The sequence below is a fragment of the Sturnus vulgaris genome, chromosome 10, assembly GCF_052056855.1.
Source record: "Sturnus vulgaris isolate bStuVul1 chromosome 10, bStuVul1.hap1, whole genome shotgun sequence".
NCBI lineage: Eukaryota > Metazoa > Chordata > Aves > Passeriformes > Sturnidae > Sturnus > Sturnus vulgaris.
The window spans coordinates 11,100,908-11,120,375 of record NC_142252.1 but is presented as its reverse complement, the minus strand read 5'-3'; the positions used below and the strand labels follow the sequence as shown (position 1 = coordinate 11,120,375).

Genomic DNA, 19,468 nt, shown 5'->3' with positions numbered 1-19,468 from the left:
AGACCATATTCCAGTCCTAATGCAATAACACTTTTTACTGAGCATAGGTTTTTAAATTAAGTCTATATTAATTCAATGAACTAAATTTACCTCTGTGTCTAACCATGTCCCCCAGCCACTGAGCAACCTCTTGTACCACTGGCCCTGCCCCTGCATGTGTTCATCACACAGACCAGGCCTGGAGAGTTAGAATGCAAATATATGTACAATTAGCAGCATTGCTGGACTATTTTAAAAACCTTCTGAAAACACATTCTTAAGTGATTCACTGTATTTTTATGGCTTTTTTCTCACAGCCATTGGCTCAAAAATCTTGCTTATTCTCAGGGGATCAGAGAAACCAAGAGCTCTTGGACACAGGCTCCCTATCAGGCACAGAGCTGTAGGCTGCTCATGGCTGTTTTGAGTCCCAATTGCCCTAATCTAGCATTGTCAGAAACCCCTACAACGGTCCAGGAGTAACATGACCTGTTCCACCCATCCTCACCACAACCTCTCTCTGCAGAGAAGCTTTACTTAGAAAGAAATGTCACACACGAGCTCTGAGCTGCCTCTCCCAGGCCACATTGCCACCAGAAGTGCTCAGATTTTAAGGCTAAGTACATGAACACTGAAGGAGAATAGATCTGCATCTGTGATGTATCCAGTGGTCTGAAAAAATAGAGTTCTGTACATACATAATGATGCCAGTGTGCTGCATTTTTGTCACTGGATTAGTAAATCCAGTAAATGCCAGAGATACATTGCTTTCACTGAAGTACCAGAAAGCCAAGTTAGAAACAGTAATAGCTTTGTATAATGAGGTATTTACTATTTGTATTGGAACAATCATATGTCAAACAAACTTTTTAGACAATAACACAATCTACTGTGCCAAACATGTTATCATCTCCTCACTGCCACACTTGTTCATCAATCCCCAGAGCACCCAGCACAGCCTTGTACCAAAGGATGCTCTCGCATTCTCTAATACCCAGTGTGGGTAGGGGAAGTTTATTCACCATCTGGATATCATGGGATACCCCCCTTCTCCCTCCAAGGCCACTCATGTAACACAGAAGCAGAATGCCCATCAGCAGCCTGCAAAGTGAGCCCTTTACACAAGTCAGAGAAGAAATAAGAAAAGTGGGCATCTTGATTAGCTTCAGTAACCTAATGCAGAAGAACTGCTGGGAGCACTTGAAATAATTGTCTTAATTATAGCACAGAAGTACTAACTAAATAGTTATGAAGGATTTTTAAAAACACAAACCATTTTAAATGCATCATCTGCCTGTGCATTCAGCTACCCTTTCTCTAAAATTATGTTTAGAGTTTTCATTTCTTCCATTTCACCTTCCCACAGGGATAAACTCAGCAGCTACCCGGAAGGCTGCTATATGATGCCTACATATCTAAGGCAAGAAAATCCAAGGCTTACATGTGAGAATGATTTATGTCTATTGTTTTAACCAGGGGTTACAGCATATAGGGACACACATTCATGGTGCTCAGAGCAGTGAGCAGGACCCCAGCTGTAAACCCACACACTTGCATCTTCTCAGCATCTCCTATACAGAGACTGAGAAGTGAAAATGAGGAGCCATTATGAGTTGCTGTACCAATAACTGAAGCCTGCAGTGAGGAAAAGTCCATTGATTTCTTGATATGATTTAAGGAATCTAAGTACAGTTTACAGGCTGTGCCACAGTCAAAGCCGCCAATTGTGAAATGTTAAACTTGCAAATAATTCTTCATTCAGATAGACATGACAAAGATAAATGGCTGGTTACCACTCAGAGCAAAGCAAATTATTACTACCCGAATTATTAATTATGAAAAGAGTAATTAAGCAACAGGGAGCCTGATCACTGTTCTGAATGAGACAGGAGCAAGACAAAAGCTCACCTGTGCAGGAAGGATGAGAGGTCGGGAGAGCCATGTCCATTTCAGAAAGCAGACAGACACATTCTGTAATTCAACTGCGACTGCAGACATGGGCAGGACCAGTAGATACACTAAAGAACTCCACACTGAAACCCAACAAGACAGAAAAATGGCGAGGAAATGCCATAAAAATTTTCTGTCAGCACATGTGTGCAAGAAACCATCAACTCTGAAGCCTCCCCTTATGTGTAGGAGATTTTCCCGAGCATTGCACATCCCTGAAGAGGTGGACACAGCAGGAGATGGGGTCCAGCAGTACCACACAGTGATGTGCCAGCACCCCACGGCACAGACAGGAGCCCAAAGCCCTTAGAGCAGCAGAGCACCCCCAGAGCCTGAGCCCCACACCCCAACAGCCCAGACAAACAACAGGCTCGCTTACAGCACCTCCCCAGACGAGTTTTCTGCAAGCTTCAGCCTCCCTCATCCCCAGCCCAGAAAAACGCTCCCATGACCCTGTTGGCACCAACAATGGATGCTGGTGCTCGTCCCCAGCACAGCTCAGCTCCCAGAACAGCCCCACCCTCACAGCCAAGCCTCGCTGAAGGGATGTCCCGGCATCACCGCCACCCTACAACCCAGCCCAGCCCAGCCCAGCACAGCACAGCTCAGCACAGCCTCCCGCCTGGGCTCACCTTCATCACCTCCATCGGCTCCCGCACGCTGCACAGCCTCCTGCGCCTCTCCTGAGTGGTATTCCTTGCTCCAGCGTTCTCCAGAGCCTCCTTAGTCCCAGCTGACACTCTTGCATATGTTTCACCAACTCTTTACACTGAAATGTACCTGAGCACACAGCCCCACCACCTCTCCCTGTTGGAAAATATTCCGATTTCCCTGCAGTTTCACCCGGGGCACAGCAGGGCTCAGCTCGGGCATCTTCCAGCAGGCTCCTAGGGGACCACAGGCACTCGGAGCCGGCAGCAGCCCTTCCTATCAAAGATGCTCCTGGCAAAGCCACACCGTCCCCAAGAGCAGCTCCCCTCCTGCATTGATCCTCCCTGGAGCAGGAGAGCTCCCCCTCAGCCAGCTGCCCCGGGAGGGCACAGCAGAGAGAACACTGCACACGGCAGAGCTCGACTTCCATCGCCTTCTGCCGACAAGCAGTGACCTGTGTGTGACGGGAAAGGCTGAGCAGCACAAGCCCCTGACAACTTTCAGGTGTTCCTTGTCTGTATCGGGCTCATTAACATTACTCATTAGCACCTGTGGGCACCGCCTCCCGAAAGGCAGCGGCTGCTTCAGGTGCAGCACCAGATACAGCAGTTCCTATTTTAAAGTAAAATAAAAGGAGCGAGGCTCGTGTGTGTGTGTTGTGTCCTGGGATGAGGGCTCCTGGGTTAAAAAAAAAAACAGGTATTCTCTGGGAAGTAGCCACAACACTTCACTTTTATACTGTATTTTTATAGTGTACACTTTTATAGTGTATTTTTTACCTCTGCTCAGAATGAAAGAACGTGTAATTAGGGACCAGATGTCAAACTCTTACAAAACCAGATTGTTATGGTCAGCACGGGCTGCTGTGTGCTCATTCCTGCAGAGAAGCACAAAGAACAGTGTTCCACCATACTCATAGCACTGCACCTCTTTGACCAGGTGTCCTTCAGCACCGACAGCCCTGGCGGCCCGTGTGGGGCTGCAGCTGAGAAACACACGAGCCCGAGGAGGTGAGCACAGCTCAGCCCAGATCTGCTCAGGCAGTCGGACCTGTCTCACTGCTCCATGAGCTGAGAGACCACCCCCATGTGGCACCGGCAGGGTCTGATGTACCCATCACATCAGAGAACCGTTCAGGTTCTAAACACCTTTGTGATGTCAAGTCCAACCATTAACCCAGCTCTAAGCCTGTCCCTAAGCACCACATCCACATAACTTTTCAATACCCCTGGAGCTGGGGAGTGGACCACTTCCCTGAGGAGCTGTTCCATTGCTTGACAAGCCTTTCAAAGTGATGACATTTTTCCAAAGATCCAATCTAAATCTTCATTGATGCAACTGGAGTTCATTTCCTATCACTTGTTACTTGGGAAAAGAGAGGTCAAGCAGATATAAGGGTGTTCTGAACAACAAAACAGGTCACCACTCGACCAACTAAGTTAGTACACCTAAAAAAAAACCCTGGCTGAGTGTGCAAGGTGTCTGATTCTAGTAAATTGACCAAATAATTGAGGTCTGAAGGGCTGATCCCAGACCAATACAGCAAGCATACATAGGAACCACCAGTGGCAAATAAGCAAGTAATGAAAGCTGCCAAGAGTGATTCTCAAAGTTGCATAAACACTAAATATGTCGCTTTTCCATTTTATGTCTCCCATGATAAACTGTTATGAGACATGCACATGGCTTGAAACAGATAATTGTTGATAACCCTGACTGGTGGGAGAAGGAACCATCTGGCAGATGGAAAACAAGAAGGTGCCAAGAATTTAGCAGACTAGGGGCCCTGCGAATTTATGCATAGAGGTCTGCAGAGAGGAATATTTAGACAAAAGTTCAGCAACTCTGTTTCTATCTATACACAAAGCAAATGAAACATCAAAACTATTCAAATAATTACGAAAAATAATCCTGTTTGAAATTCATCTTGAAACTGTGAGGAAAATCAGTGAATCTAAAACTGTGAATTTAGAAGTGAGGAATTCTTTCTGCATATCATGATTAATCACAAATGGTTACAGCACATAGCATCCCATTTCATCTTCTGTCCTTCAGGTTTCCATCCTCACCACTTTTAACATGCAAATGCCTTTATTCATCCTCTCCTGACCTTGCTGCATGGTATCATTTGTTTCTTTCTATTTTCCTTAACAGTATTTCTTTCTTCCTATAGCAGAGAAAGAGCAACTTCTGATAAGCCCTGCTTTGTATTCTTTTCCTTTCTTCTAAGTGAATTTCTTTTGCCTTTGCTCTCCTCTTTATCCCTCCTGGGTAGAACAAGGGATATTGCTGGATGAAGCGCTCTAATTGTGAATCCACATTTTTCCACTGAGATCACTACTCATTAGCCACTTTGCTGCTGTGACCCTTTGCAGCAGCTGAGCTGCAGCCAACATCTCTTGCAGTTAAAGGGAAGTGAGGACATGACCCATGTCAGTAGTCACAGGCAAAACACAATATTTAATAAATTTATTTAATATATTTAGTGATTTTTGGGGCTGGTTTTGCTGAAGCATCATGGATCACCACGAGGACCACAGAGCACTGAGGTTGCCCAGGGAGATTGTGCAGTCTCTGTCCTTACAAGAGCTCCTTAAAGAGCCACCAAGATAAAACCTGGAGCAACCTAGTTTGATCTCATAAGCTGACCCTGCTTTGAGCAATAGTTTGGACCAGAAACCCCCATAGACCCCCTCCAATACAAATTTATGAGGCCATGATTTCCAGAGGCCTCATGGCCTATTTCCTGAAATATAACTCCCATTGACTCCTGCATAATATTCAAATTCCAGTGAAAATGGCACATACAGATATTCTTGAAAAATCACACTTAAAGCTTACTAGAATCTTCAGATTTCTTAATATTGTATCTATAGAGCCCCTTCCAGTGAGCAACTTCCACTGATCCTTCCTCACTCAGGCTACTTCTCTAATAATACTTAATATGGGGAGTTCCTGCAACCACATTTTCATCTTGTTTTTCAGCATGAAAGCCCTCTTCCCATTCAATTCCCATCAGAATAATATTATATCCAGCCAGAAGTTTGCAATACCTCATACTAAAAGCCCTGCAGGCTGTGCTGGCTACTCACCGATTTTTCTGAGAGGAACAGAAAGATGGTAACCCACCACTCCACCTCAATTCCCTTCCCATCACCATGTTTATAACAAGCATATTCCTGGCTCAGAACTGCACACCAGAGAGCTCACCCACATCAACTGGTGTACATGTGTCTCTCATATACAGAATTTCCTTCTGTGAAGAAATACGCCACATATTTTTACACACATTTTAATGCTTTGTGTTTCACTGCAGAAGCAGATGATTCTTTAATCCCAGTTCTCCCATTCTCAAGGCCATTATATTATTTCTTTTTTCATAGCTTTCATGGTGTTGATCTGTGTGTTGAATTCCAGCTCTTCATGGATCAAGGGAAGACTTGACACCTTACCTTTTGCACTGATTCTCACTGAATTTGCATTGACCCAGACTCTGCACAGTCAGTAATGCAGACCCATTCTTGTGTTCCATTCATAATCTCATGATGCAGGAGCCCCAAGCTGCAATTTAACATGTCTAAATAACAGCTCTTTGCTGTCGTGATATCCATGATTTTTCATGTAAATTATCATTTCTGCAAAGAAAATGCATAGAATTGGTACAACACAGACTTTTTTATATTTGCAAATTGGAAAATTTGCTTGTATTTACTTCAACAGAACTCATTTGTTGCCAGGGAATCCGAATAAACCAGATAAACCTTATTTTTTACTTTAAATGTACGCAATATGAGTATTGTTGAAATGTTGTTCTGTGCATTCTTTAATTATAAAACATGCACATTTTTGTAAGATCTTGCTCAGGATTTCTGATACAAAATACAAACCCTATGAACTGTCTGCCAGGATAACTAGCAGAAAGCACTGACAGTGAAGTCAGATACATCAGTGGCAAGCAGTCTCACATTCACTTGGAGCCTCCAAACTGAATCAGCTTACCTTATTCATATGCATAATTCCAGCAGAGTAATATTTATACAACACCCTTACCTGAAATGGCAGTAGAAGAAGAAAATTTTTGATCCATTTGATGAAACAGCATAACAGGCAGCATTGCCCCATGTTCAGCCTGCTCAGGTAAAGCAGCCCCACACAACTGGGCACAGCTGGCATTCACTGCTCCAAAGGGACCCATGCCTGCATTTCTGGGATGCACAGGAGCAAAGCTGGAACACCAGCTCTTCGACCACCTGGGCAGTGTGCAAGGGCTCACATTAAACACCCTTCATTTTCAACACACTGCTAGCAATTAGAAATGAAGGGGGAAATAATCTCATTACTCTTCTCATGGCCCACAGGATGAGAAACACTTGTTTCAGGATTGCTTATAACCATCTGTATTTCACCTCTAAAATCCAAGTTCTAATCATAATGGAAATACAAGGTTTGGGGATTTAAATTATGTTCCTCTTCCCAGTCACAGCATGAAATTTAAGGTTTGACAAATTACAAAGTGATTGGAAAAATAAGGGACTTCCTCCTTTTGGTAAGAAGAAATGAAAGATACTTGATCTAACACTTTTTTCATTGTCAGCTCCGAGGCTGACAGCAGCAACTTGCACATTTTTACACTTCTTGTGGTTTAGTTGATTCAGTGGAAGACAGAGGGTTTTCCTGTTGACATGCACTGAATGATCATAGCAATTTACCACACCTGTTTGACGTTCTGGCTTTGTTCATGGCAGAAAGCAACACGTAGCTGCCCATTGGCCTTTCTCTTCCATCAAACCAACATGCCAAGCCTTCAGAACCATCTCCCTCCCCTGCAACTGAGTGCACCTTGTACCTTCTTTATGCTATTGATCATCAACACAAGCGTTAGCTTCAGCTGAAGAAGCACACTATAATTATTAAATCAGACAGAAAGCAAACCCAGGACTATTTTCAAGCTTAAAAGTCAAGTTTATTGGACCACAGCTAGCTGTTCCTCCTCACAAAACGAAAGCTGCTTTTGTAACCAGGTCCTTCATCTTTCTGATACCCTATTTCTTCCTGTAATTTTCCACATTTAGAACTTTTTTCAGCTCTATTTGGCTTGTTAAAGCTCCTCTAATTCTACTTCCTGAATATAAAAAAGGGCCAAAAATAATCTTTTAATTGCCAGTTGTTTGCATACATATTTAATAGAGCAGCATCAAACATAGGGCTTAGCCCACCAGCATTTTACACAAGCAGGATGCCATTCAGTTCTCCTGAAGCTTTACCTGAACAAACATGCAGTCCTTTATTTTTACAAAATGAACTATACATTATTTCTTCTGTTCACCAAAGCACACCAGGGTACAATTGTACAGTATGCTGGGTTATTCCTTGCTGCAATGTAGTAGGTGGAGCTCAAATTATGGACCAGATTCAGATGCTGTAACTCTACTGGCAGCATTTGTATCAAGAAAGTGAAGCAGATGCTTGCAATGCACCACTACTAGAAGAGCAGCAAGTGCTCTCTCAGAACGACAGGATGAGCTTTTTAACATAATTAGGAGCCAAAGGACATTTTTGGAAGCTAAGTCAATTGTTCTCATCTGTTTCACACTCCCAGAAGCAATCAATTCCTCCTCACTTTACTCATCCTGAAAACTTTTCCAAAAAAAAAGACCAAGGAATTCTGCATGCAGAAATGACCGTGCTTCAGCTCCCAGAATCAAAAGAGCTTTTTCTGTACCATGCTGCTATGAAAAGCCCCCAGGAGAGACCTAAGCCGAGCTCCTGCTGGCACAGCGGGACCGAGGCGGTGGCAGTGTCCCCGTCTGGGCTGGTGTCCCAGGGAGCTCCAGAGGGGCTCCCAGCTCCAGCCACCCACCCTGCCCACAGCAGGAGCACGGGCAGGCCAGGGGGAGCAGGCACCTTCAGAAAGCAGGCATGGAGAAAAAGCAAGCAACATGCTCTACAAGCAGGTCAGATTTTCAAGCACTGCCCCTGGACACAACCAAAGAAAATAAAAAAACCCCACTGGGTACAGCCCAAAGTCAAACACCCAAAATCCTCTCAGCACTGCACTGAACATGCACAGTGGTAACACAAAACACATCGTTCCACAACAACACAAGTACCTTAATCTGTATTTTAAATACCAAATTAACTATCCTTCCCATTTCTAGGACTGCTGTCTGGAATCTGGGAATACATCCTAACAGGCCAATTAAAAGATCTCCCATTGCTAGATTTTATGTTATTTCACTGATGGTGAAAATGTGCTGAGGGAACCAACATGTAATGCAGTCATTCAGCAAGTGTACAGGCAACCTTATGCAATAATCTTTTAACTAGTTTATTAAATGTTTTTCCTTTTCAGAATAAATTCAACATCTAATGCCAAAATTTCATCAAGAACTCAAAAATCTTAGTAGCCAGTTATCAGTTGTTTAACTTGAGTTACAAGAAATAGACATATTACACATCACTAAAATTTTCACACATACACCCACACATACACACACACTTATCAGCATCCTGTTTATATTAATTTATTTTCACGAATCAATCTCCTTTTTCCTACTCATACTCTTCACATTTTCTGAAGGCACAACACCCAAATAGGCAATGTAAAATGTACTTCCTGTAGAAAAGTCTGTAGTCTCCTAAGAGAATAGTTTGGCAAAATTACGTTTAAAAACTCAAGTTCCAAAATGAGCCTTCAAAGAGCAGCAGAGAACACCAAGATTAAAAACTACTTAGGGTGTCTGCACTTTTCATATGCAACATACCACTTAACCTTTAATAAATCAGGACTTTTTCCAAGAAATTACAAAAGCAAAAGTAGTAAAATCTTTTTTTTTTTTTTTTTTAATCATCAAGTTTTAACGATGGGACAGACTCTCGGCAGAGCTCCCAGAAAGAGCCAGACCACCATCTGGCTCCATCACAGAGCAATGACAATTCACAGGCAATGAGTCTCCAACCAGCGCTCTGAAATCAAATGCTGGGCTGGCTCCATAAAAGCTCTATTACAGCCATGAACACACAGCTGTACATTTCCTCCCTCTTCCTACATAAATATACCCTCGGACACAGACAAACAGGAAAAAATAAATCACTTTATGCATTTTTTTATGCTTCCCTGCTATGCCTGTTACCAATGAATGTCAAGAAATATCTTACAAATCTTGTGTTTTGTTAGCACTACAGAATATATATAATATATATAATTTTATTTTTGTTTTCACACATGCTAATGTTTCCAGTATGATAAATGTCTTTAAATCCTGCATTTCTGGTCACGCTGTAGATCCACTTCTACTTGACAGTGATTCCTGGACATACATGTCAAGACAAAAATAAATACTGCTGTGATAGCAAACGTTTTAAAACTCTTAGGACACTAATACAGTGGCACTTGAAAGACTTTTTAAATACAACGGAAAAGACAATAGTTAAATAGCAACCTGCTTTGACACAGCCATTAAACCTGCACTACACTTGCGAGATCTGTATTTGCTTCTGCAAGAGCAGCTCCTGATCTTTGAACACGTCAAATGTTGCGCTCCAGCCTCCACCCACACCCTTTAAGAAGTCCACGTTGTTATTTTTAAGCAAGCATCCCCCTCCAGCTGTACATAAGCAACACTGTATTTCCCAAACAATTGAGGTAATTATAAAATGAATATCATTTATTATTTTCTTTTATTACTATCATGTCTGAACATTTGCTTTCATACAAAAGTCTGATTTTCAGCACTATGTTTTCCAAGGGCATCCCCTCTGCACCAAGGGAAATAAAGATGTGTTAGGAATTGCGCAAGAGTTTTTGTTACCATCTTCAAACCTACAAGAACTTCATGAACACGATTTTGGTACAGAATAACTGCCTGGCGTTTTAGAGAAGGAGGAAAGGGCTTTACATATATTTTTAGTTCCACTTGATTTTTTTTTTTTTTTTATCGCGTCTAACCCAATTCAAGGGTGAGTAATAAAAAAAAATTTTAAAAAGGAAGAATGAAATCATCACATTACTCTGTTACCCTTCAGCAGTCTTTGGAGGAAATCGGAGACCAGGTTGCTTTTCCCGGCTCCCTCCCTCCCTCCCTCAAAGGCAGCCGGAGCGGCTCCTGTGCCGGGCTCCGCCAGCCCCGGGCGCCGCTGCCCCGTCACAGCCGCGGCTTCCTGAGCAACGTTCTGCTGAGGTCCTTCACCTCCTCGGGGCTGCCGACCCGCTCGTAGCCCAGCAGGGCCATGGGCTGCTGGCAGTACTCCTCCACCTGCTTGATCTGCTGGTAGCTGAGCGCAGTCCTCCAGGCACTCAGCGCCTGGGTGGCGTTCCTGGCCGACACCACGAACGGCTTGGAGGAGTAGCCGGGGCCACTGGTCATGTTGAGGGCGAACTTCTCCATGTCCGGGCTGACCGCCAGGTTCACAAAGCCGTACACCTGCCGCAGGGTCTTGATGGGCTCCACCACCAGGTCCTCGTAGCGCACGGCCATGTAGTTGCCCTGGAGCCAGTCGGGGGGGTGCAGAGCAGTCTGCAGGGTCTTGGCCATGCTGCTGCAGATGACCTCCATGGCACCCAGGGCATGGTAGTCCGAGCCGCCCCCCCCGTCCTTCTTCCCGCCCAGCTTGTGGCCAGCATCAAGGAAGGGCATGCGGTGGATGTGGGGGTCCCGGCTCCTCACCACCTGCAGGCTCTCCCGGATGAGGCCGTGCCGGGACTTGATGCGGGAGCTGGCCACGGCGCGGGGGTCCCGCACCAGATGGATGACTTTGAGGTCCAGGGTCGGGTCCCGCATGAGCGGGGCGAGAACCGCCAGGTCAAAGACACGTACGCCCTTGATGACCAGCGTGTGGTACTTGTAGCATTCCTCCTGGAAGCGGCTGAGGCGCTGCGGGGGACACTTTTTGCACACCCGGTCGTCCACCATGCCCACCACCTCCTTGCGATAGGCCGGGCAGAGGGGCGAGGAGCAGATGACCTTGTTGGTGGCCGCCCCGAAGATGCCGAGCGTGGTGAGGTTCTTGCCGGAGCCCGCCGTGCTGTAGAGCTGGAAGACGGAGAGGTCGCATCGGTACAGGGAGCTCAGCATGTCGCGGGCCGCCCCTTGCAGCGAGACGGCGTCACCGGGGTACAGCTTCTGCCAGACGTGCCACACCGGCTCGTACAGGAAAAACACCTCGGGGTTCTGGTTGAAGAGCTCCCCGAAGAAGGACGAGCCCGAGCGCCAGGTGGTGAAGACATAGACCAGCTGCCTGCGGGCGCCCGCCGGGCCACGGCTCCCGGCCGGCGGCGGCGGCGGCGGGGGATGGTGGCGGGGGGCGGCCGGGGGCTCCCCGCAGCGCCGCGGCTCCCGCCGCCACTTGTACTCCAGCAGGTTGAGCGCGGCGAGCAGCAGCAGCAGCGCGTAGCCCAGGCACAGCGCCAGCGCCTTCCGCCGGCACACTTTCATGCTGGGCGGCGGCGGGGCCAACTGTTGCTCAGCGCCCCGGCGCCCCGGGGCCCGCGGCGGGCAGCAGGGCGCGCCGCCCCCGGCGCCGTCTCCCGGCCGGCCCCCCGCGCCCGGCCCGCATAGCGCAGCCGCCGCGACGGCCCCGCCGCCGCCGCCCCCGCCCCTGCCCTACTTAGCAGCGGCACGGCCGCCCGCCCGCCCCGCGCTTCTCCCGCGCCGCCATCGCCGAGCGGCCGCGGGCGCCGCCGCAGCGCAGCTCACGGCGGCCGCCGGGCGAGGCGGAACCGCGCCGCGCTCCGCCCCGCCCCACAGCGAGGGGCGGCAGCGAGCGGCGGGCGGGGGTATCGCTTCCCCGCCCCGCCAGAGCGCATCCCGCCCCGCCCCGCCCAGCCGCGCCGGGAGAGCTCCGGTGCCGCCGCCGCCGCCACCGAGGGGCGGCCCCGGCTGGCGGTGCCCGCCCCGCGTTCGCCATTGGCGGCCCCGCCGCCCGGCCTCGGGCTGCAGCGCTCCTCTCGGAGAGCCCGGAGCGATCGGCACCGAGCCCGGCCGCGGCCCCGCACCGCCCGAGTGCAGCGGGCGCTTCCAGGAGCCCCTCTCTGCCGGGGCGCTTCCGTCTGCCCTGCCCGGCGGAGGCTCCGCACCGGGAACCCCTCGCACAGCGGAGCTGCGCCTGTAACGGGAGAAACATCAGAGGGGGGAAAAAAAACCGAAAGGCCTGAGAGGATTCCGGGCCCAGCCCCGCCGCCTTTATCTCGGTCTGTGCAGAAACTCGGAGTGCTCAAAGGTTCTCCAAAACATTCAAAAATAACCTTCACACTGGATCTTGCTGACAGAACTCAGGACAAACCCATCCGCCCGCAGTTCTTCACAGTGTTTTAGAGCCGGTGTCCGGTCACCGGGCGGCTCCTTCGGTCGTGGAGTGGCCGGAGCGCGGTGCTGCCCCCAGCACCCAGCCGGCAGCTGGCCGGCGGTGGGGCCCGAAACTCCCTCCCCCAGGTGGGAATCAAAACGGGCCCTGGAGACACAGCGCTGTGTGAAGGGCAGTACAAGCAGTGGTGCAGCTCCAGGCAGCACCGGTGCTTTAAAGACGAGCACATCCCAAAACGCGTCTGGAAAGGGCACGGAGCGGCGGGTCCCGCGGGGAGAGCGCACTTGTGGGACACGGGCTTCCGATGGGCTCCCGGCAATGCCCGGTGACTCTTCTGGAATTTCCTCAGCGGTTTCCTCCGCCCCCGACCGAGCTCGGAGCGCTCCGGGGCTGCTCACGAGTTTCAGAAGCATTTGGCGGCTCTCCCCTGTGCTTTCTCTCACTGGTGCAGCCTTTCCCACCAAGCACAGACATACACGGGCCCCCCGGGCAGCCGGCAGCCTGGAGCGGCTGGGCGGCTGCCCCTGGCTCGGACAAATCCCTCCACAACAGATGACACTGGTGAGATTTTGCTGGAATGTTTATTAACAGCACGGATCTGACACTGCAGCAAAAGCTTTTACACTCAGAAAGTAGATAAAGCACAAATTCACCCGGTGTGTGTCTTGCCTGGTAGGACACTGTTTAATAGAGGCAAGAAAACAGTACAAGAGGGTGAAGGAGCTAAATGTGTAAGTAATCTACATATCCCTTATTAAAAAAACTTAAATACTCCCCCCACATTTTTTGCAGGGATATTAACAGCCAAGCTCCCTTCCTGGAAAAGCTACTAAGCCCCTTCCAGCCTCAAAGTGAAGGGTAAGAGCTGTAGCAGGAGGGCTCCTCTCTTCCCTGCTGGCTCCTCCGAGCTTTGTCAGGGCAGGGCGGCAGCGGGATGGGAGCAGGGAGCTCCTCTGGTGTGCGACACCAGTGCCACCCTCGGCCGCTGTCCCGGCTGCGACACGGCCATCAAACTACACAGAACGACTCAGAACCGTCCACAGGCTGCCAGTGAGGCTGGTGGCAGTGTTTAAACGTCACTGTGACTTTTCATACAGAAGTAATTTGCTAATAGCCGACTTTAAATAACTATTAGATATTCAAGAAAAATTCTATTTCATCAAAAGTGAGGGGGAAGAGGAAGCTGCTTTTTTACCCTACAGTGCTTCAGAGGAAGTCTTTAAAGCCACATTCTGTACAAATTATTTTTATCTAGTTGGCAAAAGAAATGTGTAGTTTTAACCTGATGAGCTTAAAACGACTGACTTGTAACTCTTGAAAGACAGTAGATCATGAAAAATAATAAACCTCTGGAGCATCTTGTAGCATAAAATTCTTGCAGTTATTTTATTCTTTAGTTCTAATCCATGAGTTCTTCACATAAAAAAAAAGACTTCTGCTTTTTATTATATTTTTCTAAATGTTCACATCAAATATTTATTTGGCTTTCCATGCTCACTACAGATGAAGTGACCATCACCTAGCTAAACCAGAAATGTTCCTTTTTCATTCTGGAATGGTCTGTAGTAGCATCAATTAGCCTATATTAGATGATGAATGACAACAGCAATACTGAGACACTGGAGTTCATAAAGCAATATCTCCCACCACTATTGTTCTGCAGCACTAATGCAATAAGGACAGAGACTACAGGGAGCAAAACCAATTCATAGCAGTGAAAAATCATTACAATACCATGAAGTCCAAATTAATCCTTTCTTTCCATTTCACTCGGCTGAAGAGAGATACAAAATTTTCTGAAAAAACCTACAATGCCACCTCCAGTTCTTACAGCATTTAAAATTTAGCAAGTAACAAATAAAGATAAGCAAATATGAACTATGGGTATAACATTTGAAATGGTAAAACTAATCAGTAAACCCAAACATGCAAAGCTGTAATTGGATTCTGCACCTTCCCTGCTGTTACACAGTGGTTACATCTCTCTGAATCAGCCAGTGCAGAAGTACTGACAGCAGCTCTGCCTTCATCAAACTGCTCCAACTCATGGAGGACAACACGAGGCCCAGCAGCTCTTTAATCGACCCAGGTGCTGCTAAACACAATCTCACTTTTCAGAACTGGAGCCACGTAGGTATTTATGCTGTGCAGGTGGATCCAAGTACCCATGCACAACACAACTGCAATCAGTCAGGTTCAGTGCAGCTGCTTTATCTGATCTTCCCAGAAGTTTCAGGCCTGGTAGTCAAGTTAGCACTTTGAATAACTCAATATCAATGAATATTGAAGAAGTTTATATGGAAGAGATTTATACAGCCAACTTTCAATTCACAAGTTTGGAGCTTTGGTTGGTAGGTTTTTTTAAATGATTTATACATCTGTTGTAAAGCATTAGAAACATATATAGAAAAGAAACAAAAGTATAAAAATGGTAAGAAGCACAGAAAGTGTGTGAAAGAGGAACATTCTGCAGCTGAACAAATACAGCTCTTCACAAATATATTCAGGATGCAATGGGCACAAGCAGAAGTTTTTCCTGAAGTCAAACTTAAGCAAGGTTTTATCTTTTAAAAGAAATTGAAAGATGGAGAGTTATGCTGTTATATACCTAGTGTGAGACAAGTTCTGGGTGCTAATTAAATAGTCCTGTATCTAGCCTAATCTTTTCAGGATAAATAGAGATCTTGAATTCCTCAAACATTTCCCAAAAGTGAGATTCTTAAATCTAAAGCACAAATTATAGACCACAAAATGCAAACAAAATTTATCTAAAATTGGGTAGCTCTCAAAACTTGGGAAACCTATGAATTTATTTTAGACTGTATTTTAGTCTCACCACTGGAGATGGATGAGAAGAATCTGTAAAGTAGCATTTAGAATTGCAGGTGTTTATATTTTGCACCCTTCCTTTTAGTATTGTGCATGATGTCTTAACAGCATATTCAACATCTCATGCAGCAGTGGCAGCTGATTTCCCTCAAAAAACTTTTTTCCAGTGATGTTGACTCCTTCAGCAGTCATTCCATTAAGTGATGGCTGCCATGATCTGCCTCCTAAAGTATCCATTTTCTCTTGGATGTTCCTTCTGAACTGTGTGTGCAGAAGCAGCTGGCAGGGACTGAAATTAAAGCAGCCACTCCTAAACCAGAAATATAAAGCCAAGTGGACAAACTGTCTGTAACAAGCTGTTCCCTTCCACCCATGAAAGTTTCTCTTTCATGTTCACTTTCAGTTGCACAGGTGACACTTTCAAAAAACTTAATTTCAATAAATATTTATAATTTTTTGTTTTTGTAGCTGAAGGAATTCCAGTACTTTGCAAATGTCCTGGGGACACTGCAGTGTAGATTATTTGACTTTTATTAAAATTAGAATTTTTTTTTGGCTGTTGTGTAACTGGTTCAAGTTCTAAAGGAAATTAAGAAATTCTACTTTTATAACCACGTACATTTAAAACAATGGGCAATGCACTGTTTCACATGAAAAGCTTCTCAAACCTTCAGCAGGTCACACCTAAGAGCTACCTCAGCCCCACACATTCGGGCATCTCTAAACTCCCTCCAACTAAGTCCATGATTCTGGGTTAATGACTGTGCTGGCACCCTCCATCCCCGGGCTTGGGGTGCCCAGGAGCCCTCCAGCTGCTCAGGGCAGCCCTTTCCTGGATAACATCCCTGTGCCAGGGGCTGGGTAACATCCCTGTGCCAGGGGCTCTCCTGCAGCAGTGCCAGGCAGGCTCACCCCACAGCTCCTGCTGCACAGCCCCGGGGCCTCCCCCGCCTCTCCTCTCCCCAAGGGCAGCAGGCACACAACAATGTTCCCTTGGATCTAAGCTCTCAGGTGATAGAGCAAAATAACCAGTCTTCATTTGACATGAATTGGACAAATTTAATATCCCAAGGAAGAGAGCTGCCAATCCCTTTCTAAAAGTTCAAACGCAGAGCTTTGGGCAAAGGAGTGAGAATTCAGTTTCTCTTATAAGTGACATACAATGTGCTATAAATGACTGTCAAGGAAGGTTCTTGAAATTAATCCATTGCATCTCTTCAAAACTCAGAGTAACATAAATCATTCACTAATTACTCTTGAAAATCCCAAGGATTGGAGAAAAAGGGAGTGTCTATCTGTAGCATTTTCATATTTCTACTCCGTAGCACAGTGAAGACTTCATGCCGGCTGGCATGAAAGATGAGTTTTCCCCTGGTGAAATCAGGCTTTATTACAAACTTATCTTCTTTCTTTTTTTTTTTTCTTTTTTTTTTTTTTTAATTTATTTAGTATAATTAGTTAATTTATTTAGTACAAAAATAGAGGATGAGAATCTCCAGCCCCTTAGTTCACACAATGGTCAGAATTCAATCCCAGTCTCATGTCTAAAAGTTTATAGCCAATTCTTTTCCAGAATATGCCCAAGGCAAAACTCTCCATTGAGTTAATCAGCAGACTGTTCTTTTTCCTAGCACAGAGAAGATAACCTGAAATGCCAGGAAAGAAAATAAATTACCAGCAATCCAAGAGATGCAGATTTCCTGGTGAAAATGCCCAGTATAAGATGCAGTGCAAACCTCTATACCATAAGTTCAGAAGATTCATCTCTACCCTCCTGAGTTTCTGTTTGCAACAATGTGGTCAGTGATTGCTCCAGCAGGATCTAGCAGGTAAAAACATTTGGCCAAATCACTCCTGAAACACCAGAGCTGTACCTCTTCAGCATGGCTCAAAAAAGATGAAAACTGGCTTCTATTCCCAGTGATGGCTTTGGTGATGATTCTGACTGCTGGTAATGATCCTGGAAGTTCAATCCTGGGCCCAGGCTGCTCCATCTTCCACAAATCCAAATTGTCTGCATCAATGCCACCCTCCTCTTCCCACACCAGCTAAATTTTAAAACAAGAACAGTTTGTCATACAGAATTAAGAAATTCTGCCCGGTAAAACTTTTATGTGAGAGATTTCCGAGAGCTTTACACAGACCTTATGCTTACCTCTTCTCCTTGCTCATGTCTCTACAGGCAGAGTTACCATACAGAAACTCTAATCTCAGACCTAGGTCCAGCCTCAGGAGACCAAGAAAAATTCAGGAAACACATTCCACACTTGCTTGCAGGCAGCCTCTTAACAAGGTCTTGAAGAGTCGAACTGATGGTCTGTATTTAAGGCAAACAGCTACACCAAGTTCTCCAGTCCACACAAGAGTAAAAATAGAGTAAGGTCCGGGATATCAAAACATCTTGTGTTTAGGAACTCTGAGCTCTAAGTGAAGATTCTCAGTAACTGGGATTTGTAATCTATCCCAAAGGAATACTCTGGGCTCTAACATCAAGAGTTCATATCCCAGCCTTTCCTATCTTGTGGGGGCATCTGAGGTCTCTTTCCTCTTTTTCATCTTTCTCAGATCTTAGAGAACCTAAATTATCTTGGAGGCATTTACTCCTCTCAGGTTTGAGTGCTGTGTTCAAGTGTTCCTGGAGCAAAGGAGGGAAGGAGAGAGGCACAGCCTGTAACAGCTCATGACTGCTAAGGGATGGCCCCGGTTCTGCACATCCTTCCTGTCCTGCACCTCATCCCATGGGCCTGCCCACCCCGTGCCCACTCACCTTTCCACAAGGAAAGCTGTCAAACAAGGCAGCAGAAAGGACAGGAGAACAAGAGGCACAGGGAAGGCTGGAACAGGAGCAGCCCCCAAAGCAGCACCGAGCTGTGACACTGGCCCAGCCACTCAAGGTCCCACTACAGCACCACCCACCCTCCCTTGCCCTCCTGCAAACTGCTGCTGCTCTAACGAGCTGCTCGTCATCTCCCTGTCCCAGCAGCAGTCCCAAGGGGGAGTTTCCTTTGTTCAAGAGAGATTTATACAGACAGCTACGGAGTGAGCAGCCCATGGATCATTAAAGAGTTAGAGGAGCACAGAGGTGGCTGTTGACAGGAACAGCAGCAGCCATTAGGGTTGGACAACACAGGCAGAACAGCATCGAGCAGCAGAAGAGCTGGTGAGGCCAAGGAACTATTCATGCATAACAAACAAAAACATTGCTCTCTTCCAGATTAAAAATAAAACCATTTCTGGATATCAGCAAACTGACAATTTTATTGTTGCCATGTCAATTGGAAAATTTTCTGTATAAAATACAAACCAGAAGCACGTAAGACAAAAAAGTCCATGTGAAACTACCATTTCCTCTTTAAATAACCACAAACAGAAAACTTTCCAGCTTATAACAGAGTTACACTGTAGAACATCCCAGCACAAGATCAGACATCAGAAGTAACAAACGGCACAGGTTCACCCATGAAAGCCAACAGTGTACAGACAGAAGCAGGTGGAGGAAAAGACAGTATGCAATTGTTTAAGACTTTTGTGTCCTACAGGGGAAAGAGATTTGGACAAAATTAAATTAGCATTTTAGTTGTGATCCTTACAAGGTTGGCTTAAAAACTGAGGAGCAGCAGCTCCAGCAGCAGCAAGAACCACCAAAGAACTGGAAGTCTTGCAACAGCACAGGCAGCAATGAGAAAAAGAAATTTCAAAATACTACTATGAGCTGTTTTAATAAAATTACCTCAGCAACCTTATTCAGAAAACTGAT

General features: G+C 46.3%; 1 protein-coding gene across 1 annotated transcript; it reads right to left on the bottom strand.

The window, feature by feature from the left end:
• Positions 1-7,519: 7,519 nt before the first annotated feature.
• On the bottom strand, positions 7,520-12,071 carry CHST2 (carbohydrate sulfotransferase 2). The gene has a single exon (XM_014877852.2). The coding sequence runs from the start codon at positions 12,012-12,014 to the stop codon at positions 10,725-10,727; it is 1,290 nt and encodes a 429-aa protein (XP_014733338.1). The 5' UTR covers positions 12,015-12,071; the 3' UTR covers positions 7,520-10,724.
• Between the last annotated feature and the right edge of the window lie 7,397 nt (positions 12,072-19,468).

Excerpts from the sequence above, each read along its gene's own strand:
- CHST2 (XM_014877852.2), bottom strand. The coding sequence starts at position 12,014 with ATGAAAGTGTGCCGGCGGAAGGCGCTGGCGCTGTGCCTGGGCTACGCG.